General features: G+C 33.6%; 1 protein-coding gene across 6 annotated transcripts in view; it reads left to right on the forward strand.

Annotated features, from left to right (window-relative positions):
• Positions 1-22,933, forward strand: part of CNTNAP2 (contactin associated protein 2) — a 1,014,544-nt gene that overhangs the window by 478,222 nt on the left and 513,389 nt on the right. For all 6 annotated transcript variants that reach the window (XM_086845653.1, XM_086845662.1, XM_086845669.1 and 3 more), the window contains 3 exons: positions 11,863-12,066; positions 14,345-14,529; positions 17,690-17,833. In XM_086845653.1, the coding sequence (XP_086701779.1) occupies positions 11,863-12,066; positions 14,345-14,529; positions 17,690-17,833 (533 nt within the window). The remainder of the gene's footprint in view (positions 1-11,862; positions 12,067-14,344; positions 14,530-17,689; positions 17,834-22,933) is intronic.

Here is a 22,933-nt window from a genome sequence, read left to right on the forward strand (position 1 = left end):
TTCAAAGTTTAGAAATTATAAGAGAGTGTTATTTTTAATTATTCTCCTAAGCCTGTAGTGTGCACCTGTCTACTCAGTTTCAAGATACCAGTGATAAACAGCTACTCACCTAAAGGAGTAATGTTGGACCAGAATAATTCCACATTTACCAAGATGCAAATGCAGATATGCACATCTGCACCTGGGCAGCATTGCATGTACAATTTTCATTGTTCATCAATACAGTGTATACCATTTGTTGGCATTTTTTGAGTGTGTTTGTTTGCTTGAAAATGAAAATAAAAAGGAAGATACAGATTGTATAAAAATGCCTTAACTATTACTCATCAGAGCAAATAGTTTTTTTAGGAAAACTAGTGTGAGTCATTCATTGCAAGAGCAGAATTTTTCATCACTAAGGATTTTTTTTCTCCTTATTTGTAATTATATATAAATGGTAGCTCATTTTCACTTGCTACACATTAAATATTTTATGCATTTATTCTATCTACAACACTGCATTGGTGATGTTAAATTTTCAATTAGCAATTCTTACATTTTGATGAAACCCTAGAAATGAATGGGTTGTAATCTACAAGTAAAAATTAAAGGTTAAAAATAAATTCAGTACTTCTGTAGAAGTTAAGGGTATGAATTTTTGAGTAAATACTCAGTGGCTTGTGAACAGAATTTGCAATTTTTTTTAAAATTATCTTATTGTAGCCAAATAGTAAATAAGTTTATTCAAGACTAGAATTTCATAAACTGAAAAAAAGCATGGAGATAGTCTAGGAGAAGTACATTTATTTTTTTAATGTTCATGAACCCTCCATTCCATTCATTCATAAGATGGTTCTTTGTAATAAATTGTACTTGTTATTAAAACATATATTTGGATAACAGTAATTGGTCAGTAGTTCTCAAATTGTAAATTTTTTGTAAATTGTACATCTCAAATTGATGTAAATGCATAGGAACCCAATTACAATTTTCAATATTTATATAAAATGTCTTATTTTTCTCCTGTTGATTTGACAGAGTGGATTTCCTTAATGCTTTTGAACATCAAAGACACATTTTGATAAGTACTTACGTGCTGACCTCTTAACCATTATTTCAAAATTTATTTTGCCTCGTCAAAGGTGAAAAAGCAAAATGTATGTAGATTTTCTTTCTTTAAAAGAGAATTGATACATAGAACAGGAGTTAGTTGTCTTTGCTAAATAGGTGGAAATCTAGTCTTTCCCTGGTATTAGTGATGAAAAACATGGTTTCTGATAGAACATCTTCAGAAAGTCAAGAGTCTGGAAACTGACTTGGGATGATCCTCTGATTCAGCAATACTTTCACTAGGGAAAATGTTAGGACAAGAGGAACAGCACTGACTGCACCACAAGCTGTTGCATGCACAAACTAAACATGAATTGTCATGTTAATAACCTCTTCATGGATTTCTCCTACCGAAGACTTATATTTTAAAATATATTGACAATTGTATCTGCTCTTATATTGGCATTGATTTTTTTTTTTGTTTTAGGATGCTGCCAAATGGACAGAAAAAGTTCACAAAAGCTTATGTGTCCATTACTTGTTACCTTAGTTAATATTTTTCTGTTTTGATAAAGTCTTTCTCCCATATACCTGTAACAATAACTTGTTAAACACAAAATGAAAGAATTTTCCTTTACAAACCAAATTCATGTGTGGATATATATATAATCCAAGACGTTGCTATCACATTATATATTAGTTTGTATTCCAGTGTAGTAAGCCAAGACCACGTTTGCTACGTGCTTTACTTATTTGATTTGTTCTAAACAATGTTGTCTGGATAAAGGGTGAAAAATGACTTTCAAACACCAGATCCATCACAGCCAGATCTGTAGGGAAAATTTCTCTGAATGCCTTGTTCCAGCATAAAGGAGGAACATTTAAAAAAATTGAATGTGGTAGTTTAAAGCAATAAAATTTACTTATCCACACCTGAGTTTTAAGAAAATATTTTCCCCTTTTATTCATGTTTAGCATTCATTGCTTCATGATTGAATAGCAGCATCTTATGAAGCTGGAGCAAGTTGCCTATACATACTTGCATCTATTTCTTATTTGGAACAATTTTAAGTGTTATCCTCCCTTTCCTAATTAAACATAATCAATTATAGCCTAAGTAGGGGCTATGAAATTTCATCCATTGTGTGAATATGTGTATTGTCTGTAGTGACAGCCACTACAATACAGAGCTGGTTGAATTATTTTTAAGAATCAAATACAGGTTTTTGAAAATTACCGTTGAAAAATAACGTCATTAATTACATCATCTCAAAAAATCTTGCACAATATGAGGACTGAAAGAAAATATTTTTCCAAATAGTTTGCAAGCATAGTTTGGCTGCCTCTAATAATACATAAATGGTTCCAAAAAGAAAAATTATCCCATCTGAAAGAAAAGCTTTGTGTCTTAATTCTTTTATTTTTCGGGAAAAAATAAAATTAACTTCCCAGGTTTTGGTGAAATTTCTTTTTTTGGAGATACAGTCTTATGATATTTTGAACCTTCCAGACACTTCAAACTTATTAACCAAAAATGCCATTTCCTTACTTAATCTGACTGTTCTAGTAAGCAACAGGTTTAACTTTTATTTCTCTGTCAGGAGCCTGTAAATTTAGAGACAACCACTAGAAAAATTTTTTAATAAATGAACCAATAGTTTTAGATTCCAGTATCAATATTTACTTTAGAGCTTGAAAACTTAAATGAAATTAACCCCTTATTTCAGAAAAAGTAAATCAGTTATTATGGATGAGGAACTGAAATTATAAGAGTAATGTCCTTTGTGATTGTAAGTATTGAACCTGCTGCATTTTAATTGGATGTAAGCAGGTCCCTTACAGTCTTCCTGAGAAGAAAATCTCATCTTCCTGTATTTCTTTAGCTTTAGTAATGGAGAATAATCCAATATTCAGGAAACTGGGTTGCTGGCGCTGGCTGAGCAGTGAAACCTGAAATGCATGGTACAATCCCAAGGGGAGGAAGAGCTAGTCACACAGATGAGATTCATAAGCAAACTGCTGCTGGAGGGACAGTTATGGCAAGTGGGGAATTTGAAGGTCTAAAGCTCTGTAACACCAGAAACTCTTGAACTGTAAACCCTGCTAGAAGTTATAGATAAGTCATGTCTGGCTGCAGGGAGGGAGACACAATATATCACTGACCTTGGAAAGTCTGATAAACACAAGGAAAATCTCTTGCCAATAAAAAAAGTCTTCTGCTTCCTAGTTGAGTTAAGGAAAAAAAGTGAAAACCCAGTTAACTGAAACTCAATGCTTCTGGCAGAATTAAATGTGCAAATAAACTCTGAGCAGATGGGTTGTACTAGGTGAAATCTAGAGATCCCTTGGAACCTTCATGATTTTGTGACTGTGTACTTCTACCTGATGTGCTTCTTGTCATGGAGAGCATTGCTGTGTATTGAATCCTTCTGGGATTTTCTTTCCCAGAATATAAGCACTCTTGCAAGTGATGCTGATGCTGTGCCTTCAATCCTGCATTTTTGCTAATTGTTATTCAAATACGTCACTCATTCACTTAAAATTGATAGCTGTATGCCCTTTTACAGTACTACCTTAATCACTGGAGGCTGTTTACATGCTAAATTATTAGACTTTCACTGGGCCAAGTCAGAACCTAATGAATGTAAATCATGTGAAAATAAAGCCTTGACTTGTAACCTTGAGTATGAGTGGGGCTTTTAAATTGAACACACTAAAATACAACGGATAGAAAACACTGGATTCTGCCATGATGAAGTTCACTTGATGTGTGCATGAGAGAGTTTGGGTGGGGCTCAGATTAAATGGCTTACAAGTTTGGAATCCAAACACTTTCTTACATTACAATGCACAAGATGTCATTGAGTAAGGAATACAGTAGAGGTATGCATGATCTTAGATATGTTGGATGTTAGGCAGGAAGCGAAAAAATATTTGAGTGAATTTCTTATTTTGAATTATTTGTCCACAATCAAGTTCCAGTGGTCTGCTTCTCCTATGTTGTGCTAAACATGAGATATTTATCTCTGATTAATTTGGAAATAAAACAGTGAAACTGCACTGTACAAATGCACAAAGTTATTCTGCTATCATTTATGCTAAGGAATTTTCCTCTATTAACTCATCATTTTGAATTGAAATACAGTAGCTGAAGGTAGCAACTCACTTTGGATTCTGTTTCTATAAAATGAATTTGAAAGATGGAGTTAGCAGCAGACTCATAGTTGCAAGAAAGGACTACACATCTATTAGAAATGGGGTTTAGTGACACACTTTTGCCCTTAGTCAATAGTGAGGTTACTCACTATAATAAATGTGAGTGTCCCATGCCCAGGTCTTTCCCAGTCTTGCACTCCATGCTCTTTACAGTCAGCTGCAGAAGACAGAATGACAATTATGAGATTTTTACTGTAGGAGACTTAACTGAGCACAGGAGCTTGAAATGATCCTTGCTCCACACTCCTTGATGGTTGTCTATGCAGCTCACTTAGAGAGTTCAATTTAAATACAAGCTCCATGGTTGGAGGAAATAAAGATTATGTGCTTGAGAGTGATTTTGTGAATAAAGAATATGGAACATGATTGAGAAAGAAGAATTTGATCTTGAGTAATGGTTGTTCTGAGAGCATCCAGGTATTAAAATACATGGAAAGATTGTACATCAGGAGATGATTGAACTGGGTGGCATCAGCTAAAAAAGAAATCAAAAAGAACTTTGCAACCAGTATTTGTAGGTCAACTGTGTGTCTTCCTGTTTTCATGTAGCTGTAGACATTTAAACCAAAGCTCCAGTTAGTCATTCATTTCCTTAATGTTTTAATAGATTGTCTCGTCTATTTTGTAGATCATTTATTCACTGAGTAAATTGAGTGTAAATGTTGTAAGATGTGGTGCAACTTCTTTCTTTGTTGTAGTTCTTTTTATTAATGAGTAAGTTCAGCAGTGTAATAAGGATTGAGACCTGCTTTGGCCATTTACTGTGCAAGAGTCAGAGCTGTCTTTTTTTATTGACCTGGAGCGCTCTTGATTTACCTTTTTAATAAACAGTGAAAACATTATTAGAGGCTAGCTGTTTTCAAGTAAATTAAGTTCCTTACTGTACCTGGTTTTAGAGTTTAATTATATACTTTAATGTTCCCATTGAGATCCAATGTCAAATGATGGGTTTCAAAATGAAGAACAGAACTAAATGTATTTATGATTGCAAGGAATGCTACTGGCTTGTAAATCAGCATGATAAAATACATAAAAGCAGACTTTCTTTAGAGTATTTGAATTATACATATATTTTTACCAGATTTATTTTAAAGTACCATAGCTAGAGAATAGTAGATCATAGGGAATATTTTGTTGCATATAGTTCATAGTTGCAAGGTGCCTGAATTTTAATTTTCACCATCGTAAATGAACCATATAAAGCTATACATATGAAAACTTTTCAAACTGTAAAAACTCATGTGCAGCCATCAAAGCAGTATTTTTATTGATGCTGAATCTCTTTTTTTCCCTAGGAATAGACTTCTGTATCTCTTAGCATGTATTGTAATTGACTTTTTGGAGTCATAAAGCAGAATAGATAGTGGAAAGAATAGTTTCTAAGATGAAGATTATCTTGGGTTACAGCCTTAGTTCTTTCTGGTACTGGTAATAGTCCACTATAGGAGATTACTATGTACTGTTCATTATGATTTGCTTTGCAAACTGTGGTTTGAATGCATAAGCTTAAAACAGAATCATGACGTAAATTGTGACAAAAAATGAAATGCATTCATTTTCTCATTTATCCACCTTATAGTAAAAACATAGCATATATAAAAATATACCCATTTACTTTTAAAATTAATTATCTTTTTAAAATTTGAAGAATTAATGAAGGAAAATTTGCTTGAAAATCATCAGCCAAAAAATCATTACCTTTACATTGTTAAGTTATTGAAAAATCATCCTATTTACACACACCCTTAAGAAAATAATTGTGTAGTGTACTTGGAGGCTTCATCTAAATTCATAAAATTTTCAAATGCTTTTGTGCTTTATTCTGAGTATATGGTAACTAATAGAAGTTAGTTGAAACTGCACAGAACTTCATTGTTTTGTACACTCACCATAAAATTATTGTCTTAAGCAACAATTAGATAGTATAAAAATTTAGTTTAATAGCAACAAAACCCAATTTCCTACTCAGAAAAATGAAAAAGTGGGAGGACACACACATACATACATTTGGGGACACAGGACAACTTTTAGCCATGGTCATTATATTACATATCTTTATATATGTTCTATATTCCTTTGGGTTTTTTTCTTTTTTAATTTTGCTTCTACTTCTTTTTAATTTCATTTTTCGCATTTGTTTCTTATTAGACAGAAACCTACAGCAAAGCTACATATTTAGGCATTTCCACAAGAGTTAGAAAAAATAGTAAATACCACCATTGTAATAACTACAATTTGTATAGTAGGAATATTATATTAGGATAAAAATAGGGGAAAATGTCTGTGCTTTGAAATTCTGGAAAAAAAGTACCAAGTGTTTTTTATATATCTTCAGCGGATATTGTGCTCAGAACTTGGCAAAACATTCTCACTACCTTAGGGAATACTTCCTCACAGATTTATTTGGAGAGTTTCTGGCAGGCATATAAAAAATAAGAGTAAAGTTCATGTCATTTACCCAAGAATTGAGTAAAAAATACACCTTAACAAAACACTCTTACTGCTTTGATACTGCATTGCCATATATGCTCTGTATGTAATGTAAAGAAAAGCAAGGAAAAAGTTCTGCACCTCTGTGTGAAGGTATTTTTTCTCCTTCAAACACTGACATCACTTGACAGATAATAACAGGATTCAGGCTTAGTGCACTGGAAACAAAGCAGGCAAGAGAAATGCAAGATTGATTTTCCTTCACCATCTGCCTCTAGAATATAAATAAGTACACATTATTGTATATGCAACATACACCTGTAGCTGTATTAGTTGTTTTTTTTTAATCTTTGTGGCAGGTGCATTACATTTTGAAAAAGGGAGTAAAGGCAGTGTCAGTTTGGCTGCAGCAGACTTCAGGCCAGAGCTGCCCAAGTCCTTCCAGCTGGGCTGTAGTGCCTGAAGGCAGTGCTCAAACACGGTACCTTTGGCTCTCTAGCTCATTGTAAGAAGACATAAAAGAGGAGGCAATCTTTTGACTGCTGTGCTGGGCCATGGCTTCCTCTTTTTTTTTTTTTTTTGGCGAAATGAGGTGTAGTAATGCTTCTTTAACATGAGCTCAGCTAACTTATTTCCACTGAGGCTTGAGCTGCGAAGACCCCAGTGGAAAATTCAACATGCTATCTTGTTGACAGCACATGAAACTACTGAAAAGGTAGATTAGGATTTTCTGAAGAAATTTCTGTATATGTAGGTTCTTTGTGAGTAATAACAATACCATCTCGTGATGGTATTATTTTGAGCCTTATCCCTTGCTTAGTTAGAAGAAAACACTCTTTTTTTTTTCTGTTAAAATATCATTAAGGGGAATATAAGCACATAAGCGGTGTATTGTTTACGTGACTAATAGGTATAAGTGAAACTACAGATGTGGAATAGTTTGGGCCAGCCAAAGATGCTTTGATGTATCTCTGATATTTTTGGATGGTAGATACTCAGCATATGGTTATTACCATCTATTACTATACCACTAGCACCTTAGATGTAAGGTTCAAATTATGGGGTAAGAAAAGTATGCCAAAAGTGAGGACCTTTTCCCTAAAGATCATTTAGTCTAAACAGCCAATTTAAAAAATGGAGGAGAGATAATAGAGTGAGAAAATGCCACCTAAGGCCTCTGCCTGTCAGTTGTACAGAACTTTTATATCTTTAATCCCACTGAAATATTCTGTACAAGCTTTGAAGAGTCGATCATTCAGAGATCAGTAGCAATTTAAAAATATGTGTACATGTTAAATTTGTAATTTAGGAGGAGAAACATATTGCCATGGTTTTTGTTCTCTGTATGGTAAACATTTTTTTGGAAAGCGCTTTCCTGTTCTCCTTTGTTTTGATCACTGTTATTTTACTGTGTCAGAAAGCAGGGATTTTTTTTAGTAACTCCAGGCAGTACCTTGATCAAAGTAGCTAAGTAGCTGTGAAGAAGTCTCAGTATCTGATGTGTCTTTGTGAATGAGCACTTCTTCATTCTTAAAGTGCTGACATTCAGGATAGTTATATTTCTTTCACAAGAAATGGAGTAAATAGAGAAATTCTGGAGCTTGACTCTAATTTGGGGCTGTTTCTTTATAATTAGTTTATAAGTTGTTTTAGAGCATCAAATAAAATATCATCAAATATACCTATGCCCTGATCAAATTTTGTCAAATCTTGCATGTAGCCAAAATACAGGACAAAAGCACAGGTAGAAAGACCTGTGAATGGGGTATAGCTTCCTTTGAGATTTGTGAATAGTAATTTGTCACCCAATATCCTGCCAATCTTTGCAAGGCTTTCTGAAATATTTTTAGAGGAAAATTGATGATACATTTACTAATGAAAAGACTTTAATGTGATCTTAGACATTTACTGGGATAAGGCCTAACACATCTCCCCAGCCAAAGGAAAGTAATATTATATTTTTACTGTTTTAGCAGTGTTTTCCAATCTATCCATATATTAGGAAATCTAGCACAGCAGAAATCAAATTGTAAGTAATCAGATTTGTACTTCCTATTTCCATGCAGTTGAAATAAAATCAAAATAGGTTTTCTTTCCCCCTTCTTTCTTCATTTTCTTCTCTTTCTCCCTTTCTTTATTTGACTATCTTTTCTCATGAAGTTTTTCCCCATTGCACCAGTAGCCTCTGCCCACAGTCACTGGCTGCAAGTGAACGTTTTTCATGTGATGGCTTAGGTCTCTTTCCTACTAATGCTGATAGATGAGTGGCTAAGGATGAGAAAAATTATATATTTACACTGCAGTTACAGGAGTTATATGGTTTACTGTCTCAGCAGCATTCTGCACTATGGTAATTATCATGATATTAAATAGCTGAGTGTCATCATAGCAAGTACACAAGTCATTACTACAATCTTCATATGATAACTTAAACATAATTGCTGTGTAATCTTCAGGTGACTGAATTATCATTCAGACCCATGCTGACAGTACAGCCATGTAAAAAAAAAAAAAAATCTGCTTAATCAAATATTACTGCAGTTTCTTTTTTTAATTGAATTATTTTCAAAACATGCAAATTCAGGGACAGATTCAGGAAAAATGTGGATTTTTTACTCAGCTTTGTTAAAGTGTGTAATATAAATTTTCTTCAAAGAATGAGAACACACATGTAACAGTAACAGTGATGTAGGAACAGAAGGGATACTTGCTTTATCATGGGCATCTTGTGAAGCCACAAAATCGCATGGTCCTGATCAGCTCTGGGTCAGATCCCTGACTGTTAAGCCAGCTTTTTCAGATGTTACAAAGTGGTACCAGCTGGCCTTAGGGGAAAACTGATACACCTCATACAGAAGTTCCTGTAACCATCAGAAAGAAAATTTAAGAAATTGTATGGAAGACAATCTCAGACATTGCATGAGGAATCATCTCTTTATGCTGAATATGTGGTATGAAGGTTACTTAAGGTGTAATGTCCCTCGTTTTTCTTTCATTTATAACACTTGTGCAAGGCAGCTGTATGTAGATTCAAAAGAACAGGGTCTCTATAGCAAATTTGCTTTACATAAAAGTATGATTTTTGAGATAAAGGAGTGACTTTCATACTGCATTTTTTTTCTATAAATAGATTTCATATTTTTTTCTAAAATTTGGTTTGTTCTTTTTCCATAAGCTACATTCAAAAATCTCAAGAATTAATTTTTCATATCTCTTGATGGTTTTCAAGGGAAACAAAACCTACTGGTTCATATAATCCTTGTTACACTGTTTTTCTAACAATTTACATTGTTTCTTAAAAAACTAATCATTCCAGAAGTAATGTTTTTACTTGAATCATGATAACCCCATTTCTGAAATCCTATTTGTTGCTTCTGAATACTTCTCATCTATATCCAAGTAAATGTCTCTTTTTTCATGCTGGTAACTTCTAAATGGATTTATTGCACAACAAATACAACATACCATTTTGATATTAATTTTTGAGCTGACTCCCATGCCTGGATTTTTTCATTTGGAAGAACTACATCAGGCTGAGAGTTCTAGTTGTACTTAAAGCTTAATATATATATATATATATATATAATTGAAATTTGCAATTTAACATGTGGTTTATAAAGAAAAGTGATATTTCTAATATATATTGCTGAATTCTGACAAATGTGAGATATATGATGATAATTATGGGATATCACAGTCATTTGTAAGGCTCATATTTTATGTACTGAATAAAATTCTTCACAATTTAGTTGCATAAACAATAAGGGAATCATAGTTTATCACTTCTTTTGAAGTCTTTGCAGGTTTAGGAAGATTTTTCTGTGCAAATTCAAATTGAAATATATGTAGTCAGGCATAGTATACATAGTTTTTTAATGGAGTTTTGAAAGTCTTCTTTGTTAATTATACAACAGAAATGTCTTTGTGTTTTTGAGAGGGGATGGAAGATTTAAATTAATTTCCACCATAATTACAACAACAAGTTAGGAATTTTGAAAAGTTGCAAGCAATCACTGAAGAGCAGACCACAGAAGAAGGCAAAAATCAGATGAGGTTGAAAAATATATATATATATATAAAATATATATATTTATATTATATATATATGAAATATATATAATATAAAATGCCATCCTTATTTTCATTCTGAGCATGAATGAGTATGGTATGTCAATAAGGAGTATAAAAGCTTTTGAAGAACATGAAGAATTTTACTTAATGACTATTCAAATTGTTAGTTGTCAACTGTGATGATGAAATGTTCATACAAATTGTTGCTAAGACACTGGTGATTTCATTATTAGCAGCTTACAAAGGAGATTTCTTAAATCTGTGTAAATTTTTAGAGATAAATATCTGTTTGAAATCTTTTACAGGACTCAAGTGACAAGATTCAATATTGAGCATAAATTAATCTGTTGAATGGAATCTGCAGCTATTTTTACTTAGGATCTAGCACATGGAAAATTGAAGTTCATCCTTTAGAGTAGACATTACGTCATGAATATAAGACAACCTGAAATTCTGTAGTGTTATTATCCAATATTTATAAGAATATTGGATTGACTTTAAATGTTTGTATCCCTCAGTTTCCACATATTTTGAACAAAACCAAACATAAAAAAAAAAAAATTAGTTCAAGTTACAGAAGTTGTTTTTTTCTTCTCAAAATTAGTCGAGGTCACAACTTACCTGCCATTTCCTGAAATAAACAAGGCTTATATCTGTTTTACATAAAGTCTAAAATTACCAGGCAGTAATCCTGGGCTCATATTTCATTGTTTACAGTCCTCACAGATACATATAGTGAATTTTAAAGTGCCTAATGATTTATTAATGACCAGTCAGATGTTTACCTTTCATTTTGAGCTATAATTAGGAAAATGTACATGGCAGCAACAGCATTTGAGAGAAACTGAAAGTCATTAAGTACAGTTGTGGCATTTTTCCTCACAAATCTGATTTGTTTCTGTTTTTGCATTATGTGGATTAAATTTATATTCTGCCTGGTTCTTACATTTTATGCTATTAAATTGTGGTCAAAAGAAAATGTATTTACAATGTATATCACATTTGCACATTTTTTATTCTGTTCAGGTACAATCTGCATATGGCATGTCTGTTTTTTCCAGTGACCATAGGAATATATAATCACTCATCAATGATTTTATTTTCTTTATCTTTTAGGGGCTGATGTTATCAATTTTGATGGCCATGTAGTGTTACCATACAGATTCAGGAATAAGAAAATGAAAACACTGAAGGATGTAATCTCTCTGAAATTTAAGACCTCTGAAAGCGAAGGTGTAATATTCCACGGAGAAGGACAGCAAGGAGACTATATCACCTTGGAACTGAAGAAAGCCAAACTTGTTCTAAATTTAAATTTAGGTATGTTTTGATTGTTTAGTTTTGTGGTAGTTTTTTAGCTCTCCCACAAATATTTTAGGTCAAACATTTCATCCTCTTTCCCACAGTAATTTGATAAGCCACATCATTTAGTCAGATAATGTGTTGAAAACGTTAATTCCCTTTCTACATTTTCATATTTTGTATGCTGGGGGAATGTGCGTGCATGTTTAGTTCCATCCTGTCCCTTTTACTCTATGTGACATACTATGAAAAGAAGATCATACAGAAAAGCAAGATCAGCAATATATTGTCATTACTGCAAACAAAAAAATAAAATAGCATGCCAGAATTATATTTGGCCTCAGCTGTGGCTTTGTGTGAGAGAAGGACACTGTCATCACTTCTGGATAAATAAAGGTCACCCAAAGGTCCTAGGAACCTTGCAGAAAAAAAAAAGTATCAGTCTAGGAAGCTACAGGCTGCATGAAGCTGGAGTTCAGCAGCCTTCCTAGAGTCTGAAAAGCAGGGCTAGGAAAAGAAAGTTTTATCAGGGAACCTTATGATAAAATTACCCTAGTTCCAGTCCTCTCAATAGAGGTTCATATATGACTGGATTTATAAAGTACATTTATTATGAAAAAGACCCATATTTATCAGGTTTCAGATATTTTTCCCATTCAAACAAAAGAACCTTAGAAAAAGATTTCATGTAATTTTCCTTAGTTCTCTTATAGAAATGTGAAGATTAAATTATTCCATTTGTTATTTACATTGAATAATACTTATTTCCACTAGAGTTTTCTTCTGTTCTTTTTCTAACTATCAACATGAACAGATGATGAGGAAAGCACACCTTCCTATAGTAGTTACCTAGTTTTAAAAATTTTAATTGCAGTAGTGACCCTTTCATTTCCTGTTCTTCTAAATTCTTCAGCACAGTGTCTTTATAAGCTATTAAACTTTCATATATATGTTTGGTGAGGATATTCTTAAATCATTAGGCTGACAAATGGGACTAGGCCCTGTGACACACACCCAATAAACAGATGTAAAGCTTTATGGTGTTATTATTCCTCTGTCTGAGAGCATTGTCTCTGCATCAGACAGTAGAAAAGGATGTTCATCTTGCCTGGTGAGATTCAGTGACTTAGTTTCAAGCACCAGGGACTGGGGGAAGGATGGGGAGACAGAAGTGGATTTAGGTTTCACTTTTCATTGCATTTGACTTTGTGTTGAAGAAACTGAGGCTCAATGACATGCATGCGATTTAATTTCACTTTTTAACCAACAGGACCATTGGCCTTCAGCATAAAGGCAAGATGGTCATTTGTAGAGAAGTAATATCTTAAGCCATGGAAGTGTGATTTGCCAGAATGTGTTTTCAGCATGCACAAACTTTAATGTCTCAGTTGCAAGTATTCTTGAGGGTAAGAAATTCTCAGCCTCAGAAATGCTTTAGGGTCCTCCTGTATTCAGAACATGGGAGATTGCATTGAGTTATTGAGCAGTGCAGCAATTTTTTACACTCACTGCTGAATTAGTCATTTGCTGCTTCAGTTGGGATCCATGCTATCAACCTTTGCTGGCTTAGCTATGTCAGTCAGATGGCAACGAGATGTGATTTCTGACTAGCACAGCTACACTGGCAAAACCCCCTAGATAACACAGCAGAGAATTGCAAAATTGTACTCTTGCTAGTAGTTTGACTTCCAGAATAGGAAGATTGCTTCAGGATAACAGACCAAAATAAGCTGTATTAGCAGAAGACAGTTTTTGCTGTTGTTAGCTCAGTCTGCACTGAGCCTTTTCCCCTCTGCTTGCTGGTATAATGATACTGGTAAAGGGCACAAAGCATAGAACTCAGGAGTGAAAAGGCTTTTTTTACCAAAGTCTGTTATCAGGCTCCATGTCCTCCACAACATTCATAAATCAGTACGGTTCCAATGCAGCTCAGGATCTGGCCCAGAGGTGACAGCTTTTCTGTTCTGTAGTGTAGGAGCGAAGCAGAAAACCCTTGATGAAAACATCTTTACAACTGGAAATTGGTATTGCTTCTCAGGTTCATTTCCAAATAACTGCTATTATGAATTTATACATATATTTATACAGTTCAGTGATCAGATACTTGCTGTATTTGGTCTAGCTATTTATATTGGTGGCAGCAACTCTCCACTGGGCAGATCTCAAATTCACAGCAGACTGATTTCCTCCAGTTTATTGCACGTCTGGTATAATTCAGGAGAAACATTGACAAAGAAAGAGGAAAATGTTTGTCTAACTAGTATGATGTGAGAAATGCCATTGTTTCTGCTCTCAGGCAGCAACCAGCTTGGCTCTATTTTTGGCCACACATCTGTGACGACAGGCAGCCTCTTGGATGATCACCACTGGCACTCCATCATCATAGAGCGCCACGGGAGGAACATCAATCTAACCCTTGACAGACACATGCAGCACTTCAGAACAAATGGAGAATTTGATTACCTGGACTTGGACTATGAGGTAGACAGTGAAACTTCTTTCTTCTCATTCAAATTGGTTTTATAAAGATAAGTCCAATAACAAAGCTAACATAATTTAACATGTTCTCTTAATTTTTCAAACATTTGTTTTGATTACTTATTTCCTTATATTTCCTGAAACTTTCTTTCCAACGGCTCTCTCTCATAAGTGTAAATTATGTTTCCCTTATTGAGCCTACCAAATCCCATCTGGTGTAACAATCACCTCAGCTCTTTGTTTTAAAGTGGGAGATCTGTGTTATTCAGCAAGACAGGCTGAATACATGATTTAGAAAATTTCTGAAAGCAGCTGCTCTAAGCAGGAAGTATATTTTAAAAAGCATGATGCAATATGTTGTTCCACTCAGGTGATAATTTTGCTCTTGAATCACGAAACCTTAATTTGTGGTGTTAGGATTGATTTGTAGCAAAGGAAGCAGGTGAGGACCTTTTTATTATTACATATCTTGATCTGTCCTGTCTTAGGTAGGTAGATACATCCTTGTATTTTCACAAATATGGCATCAGTAACTTCTTTTTAGAAAGAAGTGATGAAGAGGAAGGAAAGTTGTAAGAAAACTTTAATCAATCAGGTTAACGCACACAAGTGCTGGTAGTAATTAAATATGGTTATGTTTGATTACACTACAGCTTCAGCTATGATGACCTTGTTCAACTCCTGTAATCTGTAATGAAGTTCAACACATTGGTTATTGCAGTCTTTGTATATTTTCTTACACTCTTTACTCTTTCTAATGTGAATGAATTTGGTTGGCTTTGCCAAATTTAGGCAAAGGGTGTAATTTCCACCCTTACAAATTTTTAAGATCTAAAAGCAAATATAAATGATGTCATGGAAAAAAGTTTGAATTAACTTATATATTTGTATTTTACAATTTTTACAATTTTTTACCATGAATATATGAATATTTGAAAAACATAATTGTAATTCTTCTGAGTCAAATATTTGATTATATTCCAAAATATGTTTATGAATACATTATTTGCTGGCAGTTCTACTGAGAAGATAAGAAGCAAATTTGCCTGTACCTCTATTAATTATTGAGCACTGAAGATCTGAACTGAGCTCCTTAAAACTCACATAAATAGATTTTATTAAAGGGTTTCAAGTGGATGAACTACAGAAAGACTGAATGACGTAAGCCAGGGTTGTGCAATTTGTGCACATACGTATATATTGCATATAAAAAGTGTATCCCTGGTAAGAGACGAACTCAGTGTATTCACCTTCCCATCCTCTCTTCATAAAAATACCTCACTGGCAGTTCTAAAGTATACATTTCATTTTCCATATACGTGGATCTCTTTGTGTTTAATTGAACTTATTTGAGTGTGTGTGTGTTTACATTTCTGCAGTTCATATAAACTCAAGAGATTTAATCTCTTCCCCTTCCTTTCCTCACTATTATCTCACTGGTTTTGGAGCTGGATACCACAGACTAAGTTTAAAGGTGTTGTCTTTGTGATTAACAGGGAATAAAGCCGAAAGAATCAAAACTATTTTTCACAGACAAAATAGTTTCTAGGTTAATCTCTTTCAGAAAAGTAAACACAAAAGAGGAATAAACATTAATTCTGATCGCATTTTCAAGATCAAAAAATAGTCTCTTAAGTTGCTCTTTACTCACTGTTACATTATTTTTCTTGCTTTTTCTTCAATTTTTTTTTTATTAAATCTTTACATTTGATTTAATCCAAACACATTATTATAATATGCATAAAATGTTTGACAACCATTAAAATATTAGTTCCATTCTCCATGTGAAGAGCTGTATCTTCTCTAAAGCCAAGTCATGTCAGTTTGCAGTACCTGAGGATATCCCCACAAGACTTTTATACACCAAAAGCTTGTGTGTGTAGTTTATAAAGGTTTTAGGTTTCAGCTGTATAGTTTTAGCTCTTTGTATATGCCAAGTGGAAACCTCCTTCTTGGGATAGAGGCTGGTATTTCTCATGCATTTAAAAATAGAGTTCTATTTTCCTGCTGTTGACAATAACAAATGGAACTGACAATGAATGATGTTCAAAAGCTTTGTTCTGCCAAATCTCAGTAGTAGACTACAAATTGATATTTTTCTGAACATTTGTGGGGCAGGAAAGCAAGGTGTCATTTACTATTTATGCCATCATCTAATGGATATGATTAGCTAACATTGATTGCAGGGACTAATCTCATTAGTCTTGCCTCTCATGCCTTATTCTTGGCATTTGGACTGAAAAATATTAATGAAAACATGTAACATTATTCACTTCCAATCATTTCCATAAAGACCAATATATGGCAGAGACCTGCATCGTCTCTATGGAGTGACAGAGAAAGAATTCATCAAAGAGGAACTCTTTTAGTTTGTAAAGTTTATAAGTTTTTTAGCCCTATAGATTATGGAAAACCCAGAATCAATTATGCAGGGTAATGAAATTCATCTGTAAGACAAAACACAATTCCTATTTGAGTTTGATGACAGAGTCTTAGCAGTGGTTGTCTTGATCTTCTCTAAGGAAATGACTGGATAAATCAAGGGGTAACTCCTCATTGGCTATAACTACATGACAGAAGCATATTCTTGGTAGTGAAAGGTCCTTCTGTCTACCAGAGGATTGCATCTTTGTCTGTGTGATTCTGTAAATTCTTCTGGATTAAGTAGATACAGAAGCATTAAAGCAGAATAGCGTGCCACTTTGGAGCCCACCACTGCTGTGCTGTAGTCTGAGCTCTGGCACATGGTTAGAGCTGGGTGAATTATTTGACTCAGCTTATCTGGCTAATTTCATGTCTACTTTTGTTCAGAAAAATACTGTGATGGAAATTTGTTCCAATTTCTTTGTTTGAAATACTCATTTTCTGATAGCAATCAGAAGAGCAGTTCACATATGAATAACTGTGATGTGAGTCTGTTCACTGTTTGGACAATTGGAATAATACTTGGGTTTAGCTACCATAAATAATTAAAATTATTTGCAATTTTTTTTTCTGCTTTTGCAGTATTTATTTTGATACATCCTTTTTCTGTAAACAGTGCTGCCAGCTCTCTATTTTGCCATGGTTGAATGTTCAAAGAAAGCAAATGCATGTACATCAAAATTCTATAAAAGTCTCTGCCTTCCAGTAACTATCAACCATTTTTCTGTTTCATTTGAAGATAACCTTTGGAGGCATGCCTTTTTCTGGCAAGCCAAGTTCTAACAGTAGGAAAAATTTCAAAGGCTGCATGGAGAGCATCAACTACAATGGCAATAATATCACTGACCTTGCCAAGAGGAAGAAACTGGAACCTTCAAATGTGGTAAGATCATAATTTCATGGTCATCTAACCTTCTGCTTCTCCTTCTAAAGAAGACTAGAAGGTTTTTGAAGGTGTGTGTAAATTATATACTTGTACTGCAATAACATAAGACACAAAGCAAATTTTGTTACAAACCCAAAGATCTGATTGTGATTAAACTGTACATTTGTGACTTAAAAAACTTTTTATTATGCATTTTATTTCTGGACTTTTGATTCATCTTTCAAAAATTAACTTTTGGTGTCAGTCAGATAGTTTTGTTTTGTTTTTTTTAAAAGAAAATCAACTGAACCAGTAAATGTTTTTTCCTTTTCTTCTCAAATTACAGTAGTCCAAAACCAGTGCAGACAAGATTTATTATTAAACTAATTGTAGCTTTCTTATGGCTTTTAAATCCTGATAATTTTCCATCCCTGCTGAGCTAAATGGAGTGCTGGAGTGCAAAAATCTTTGGATGAAAATGCTTTTACAGTCTTTTCTGATACGTCTGAAAAACCTCAAGATATTATACTTGAAAATCGTTATTTGCTTATTAACATTACAGAGGTTATTAGCATTTTACTCTATTTTTGCTCTGGCTTAAATGTTCATAGCTGCTTTCATGTTCAGACTTGTGGCTTTATGGGCAGAGTGATTAAGAAAGAATGTACTTTAATTTCTGTGTTTTTAAAGTTCGAAGTGTTTCTGAAAATGCTTGCTGGCACATAAAGGCAATGTGGGTAAGAAATAAATGTATTATTGCCATTAGTTTGAGATGGTTTGAATAACTTTTCAAGGGTTTCTTCTGTACAAGTTTACACACTTAAATTCCTGCTAACAATATGTAGGTTTACAGAATTTCATTTTCCTTTATGTAATGAATTATAAAGGTATACATAGGTAACGATGATGTCATGCAAAGGATTAATTATCCTTGGATAGTAAAACTGAAGTTTCATGTCTTTGTATGAACGTTTTGACTAAATGGTCAAGGAAATCCAAATTATAACAATGAGTATGTGATGTTTGCCTGTACAAACTCAGTAATGCAAGCTGACATCTATAACCTTTTCTACACATAAATTTCATCAGTATTGTCAAAGGCAAAGAATATGATATATATTCCATTCCTTAAGATTCCAGTTTTAAAATTTTTTCAACCCAATCTAATGAACTCCTGAAATTTTCAAATTTTTAATTTTTTTTCATAATTACATGAAATTTCCTTCCTGCAGGGTTTTTTCAGCTTTAACATAATTTTGAAAGATTAATTCCTGATTTAAAAAAGAATCTTTGTACAGGAGCAATATTTCCATTTTCTGCAGTCAAGTCCACTGCAAGTTAGTAGGACATATTCTTAAAGCCTCTTTCTGAACAGAAGTGTTGCTTAAGAAGTTCCTGTAGTACAAATCCTATCCTTTAAAGTCCTAGACTCTCAGAAGTGTGATATAGCCAGCAGACATGTAAAGTCTCTGAAAAATCATGTTCCTGGTTGTTTCTTTCTTTGTTTCTTTACATTTAAAATTCTGTTGCCCGTAACATGAAAGCAAAATCCCCACAAGAAGCTCTTGCAGTACTTGTGCCACATCAAGAGGTGATACACCAGTTTAATTTGATGGTTCTGTTGATTTCCAATTCTGAGAATGACTAGAAAAATAGAAGTGACCTTTGTTTTCAGTAGAAATACTTAAATTGCTTCTGCTCTTCAAAAGCAAAATCAATTTTACTCTAAATCAACACGGATTTTTATGGTTTTTTTACAAAAACATTTTTTTCCTCCTACTTTTTAGCCTGATTTAGCAAGAGAAATATACTTTCTTGAAGCTATTGTTGTTGTTAAGCATGTTTATTATGATGGCACTCAAGCAATCCAGCAGGGATCAAAGCTCCATTGTAGGAGATTCTGTACAAACACAGAACAGAAGACACACACCTTCCCCCAGACAGAGTATTATCTTAAAATGAGGCATTAATTATGAGGCACACCATATAATGAGGCTGAACACAAGCAATCGGCATGGTCATGAGAAATATTACCAAGAAAGGATAAAATCAGAGAAAAGAAGGATTTTAAAGGGATGTGAAACAAAAGAAAATAATATTCCTAGATGAAGACAGTTGAATTTCAGAATTCACGCAGTGAAAGGGACTTGGCAAATTAATTATATAAATGAGGAGGCACAGAAAATCAGAGATGATAAGAAGATGATCTTTATTTTTCTTTGAACAAAATTAAATTTTAAAAAATTATATTTCATATGCATAGATGTTATGAACAAAAAAGCACCACCAAGCACTTTTTGCTTTGTTGAAGAGTAAGGATGAAAAGACAAATTAAAAATACTTTAAATTTAAATAAAGTCCAATGCTGACTTTAGGAACATATTTGACTTAGATTCAGAAGGTAAAGGTGAAAAATTATTTTGATTGTCTTTTGATATTTAAGATGGCATTAGTGTACTAATTGCCCATAGTGCATGATCCATCCTGATTTAACAGGTAGTATACTCTTAATAAACTCATTACCTGTCTTTTGGGAGCTTCCTATTCAGCCCATAGGTCTTTTAATTAGGAAAGATATTTACAGTAATATTTTACACAAGGGATTATGTTTGAATGTGGATAGACAAAATTGATTTATAAGTAAACATTAATCTAATTTGCCATATAGATGAGAGACCACAGTGCACAGCTCAAGGAACACAAATTAAGTTGTTTTTACCTTTTCCCTGTCAATGTAGTATGAAAAATTCCCTAATAAGGCCTGGAGTTGCAATATAAAGGCACAGTATATATTTGACTTCCAGATGTCATTGCCCAGAAAACTATTCAGCAAGTCAGAAGCTACAAAAAATGATCTCATTCTCTTTGAAAAATGAAGAAGCTATTACAGAGACAAGCTGCAGATTAACTCGAACCCTTGACCTAGAACTAGTGAGCAATCTGTATAAGATGGGCTGTACTTAAAAGAGGAGTCATCTTGTGAACTCCAGGCATAGAAAGGATCAATAATCCAGTTCATATTAATCTGAACAGCTCAGTAGGGAAAATGCTAACTAGCAGGGAAATTAGAATTACGTGTTACTTTCTCAAGAAATTTTTAATGCAGCTAGGCTGTTCGTGGGAAATGCATTCACTGATGTGAAGAAGGATTTGAATGCATTCAGTGCCATTAACATTAATAGGTGTTCTACATGCAAGTATCCAAAACATCAGGATGACAGGAGGGTGTCAATTAGATATAAAACCTTCTTGTAATGAGGAAATTTTTAGCTCATCTTGGCAACAAGGCAGCAAAAGGAACTCTTAAGAAGCCTAACAGAATGCTCTTTGAGCACTACTTAATTGGTATCTGGGACTGAACTGTGGATGACATGTCTCAAAAAATGATGTAGCCTTCTGTGTCTACGCAGGACTGCCTTAACTATGTAACAGAAGTTGTTTTTATGCATAGGGTGACCATTACACCATTACTCTGTAGCCAAGGGTTACAGAGATTATTTCAGACACTCTCCACTGTTTTTTTACTGTATGTAAAAGTTGTGGCTTAATCACAGGTATTCTTTAGCAAACTTTGAAATGTTTAGATTAAAACTACTCAAAAAAATGAGTTAACTGTTTTGATTTCATGCTTAGTTGGTTATAAATATAAAATTAAAAATCTCTAGGCAACTTTTAAGCCTCACCAGCCCAAAAAAAACCAAAACAAAACAAAAAGCAAAGCAAAACCACAAAAAAAATCCCAGAGTTGACAAGAAGCTTATCAGGGAAGTCTTTAGTCTTTACTCATAAAGTAGCTGTAATTTCTCTCATCACACTGTTATCTAAAAGCTATCTTTAGTTGTGTCAGCTAGTTTTCCCTAATTCCTTGGATTTATATATTTTTTTAATCCATGGACCTTGGGCACAGGAAAATAATGTGACTTGCAATGCTGAGATTTTATCATAAAATTTAATAACACATCTAGGAGATAACTTTAAATAAATCTCTAATTCCAGATTGCTGGAAACATCAATGTTCCTTAATTGATCACAAAGGCTACCAACTTGATAGGATATTTACTACTAATTCTACTGGCCTTTAAATGTAGACTCTGTACAACCTCTACAATACCTCTGATGTTCTGCAGGAAAAAGAGTTTGTTATGCAGAGTAATCAAAGTGTTCATCCTAGTGCTCAAGAAAATATTATTTTTAATCATTTGTTTTTTTACATGCAAATCCAATATAGGAAGCTGAATCTGCCAGGCCAGCTTTATCTTACTACAATACAGATAAGCTGTTCTCTGATGTGATGTTCTTTTAAAATGTGATAGGTTTGGACATTGGTAAATGAGTGCTAAAACTTGCTTATTGATGTCATTTGTCATCTCCAATTGAATATAATTAGCTCTTAGAAAAATTTACTTAGGTCCTTCCTCCTACACATTTTCTGACACAGAGTTCCTATCTTGCTTCCAAATTCTCTACTTTCCCTCAAGATGAACTGTTAGATGCATTTATACACTATGAATACAGAAATGTGACATAAAAGCCTAGATCAGGAATTCACTAATATGGAATTTAAAAATAAGTATACAGTACCAATGATGACTGAATTTTACTGGGATGCTGAACACTGCTTAAATGGACCACATCTCCAAACATCTGTGTAGTGTACCTCCAAAAATGTTGTTCAAGTCTTAATTTTTTTTTAATGTACAAATAAATATGAGAGGAATTGCTATCTTGATTTTAGCAATAATTTCTGTACTGTATCAGATAAAATTCCTTCTTCCCAAATAGAACTAAAATTGCCACATAATTTCCACCTGCAACAGTGCATGAGAAAACCTAACCATAGGACAGGATCCATTTTGCCACATAGTACAGGACTTCTTCAGCAGAGGTAGTTTTCCTGTTATATTTGCATTCATGCAGTAATAAGTTAATTCTGGAAATAGGTTACTACAAAGTATGATTTCTAAGGGGTAAAAAAAAGGTAATACCCTACCAATATTACCAAATGGTAATATCTACCAATTTGGTCTTTTGCTGTGAGAAATTACACGAGAACCAGAGAGAAAAAATTCGTGTCCCTAATTCTACTCTTGTTTATGGGTACACTTTAAAGCCTTGTAG

The sequence above is a fragment of the Cyanistes caeruleus genome, chromosome 1 (genome assembly GCF_971803275.1).
Source record: "Cyanistes caeruleus chromosome 1, bCyaCae1.hap1.1, whole genome shotgun sequence".
Taxonomy (NCBI): domain Eukaryota; kingdom Metazoa; phylum Chordata; class Aves; order Passeriformes; family Paridae; genus Cyanistes; species Cyanistes caeruleus.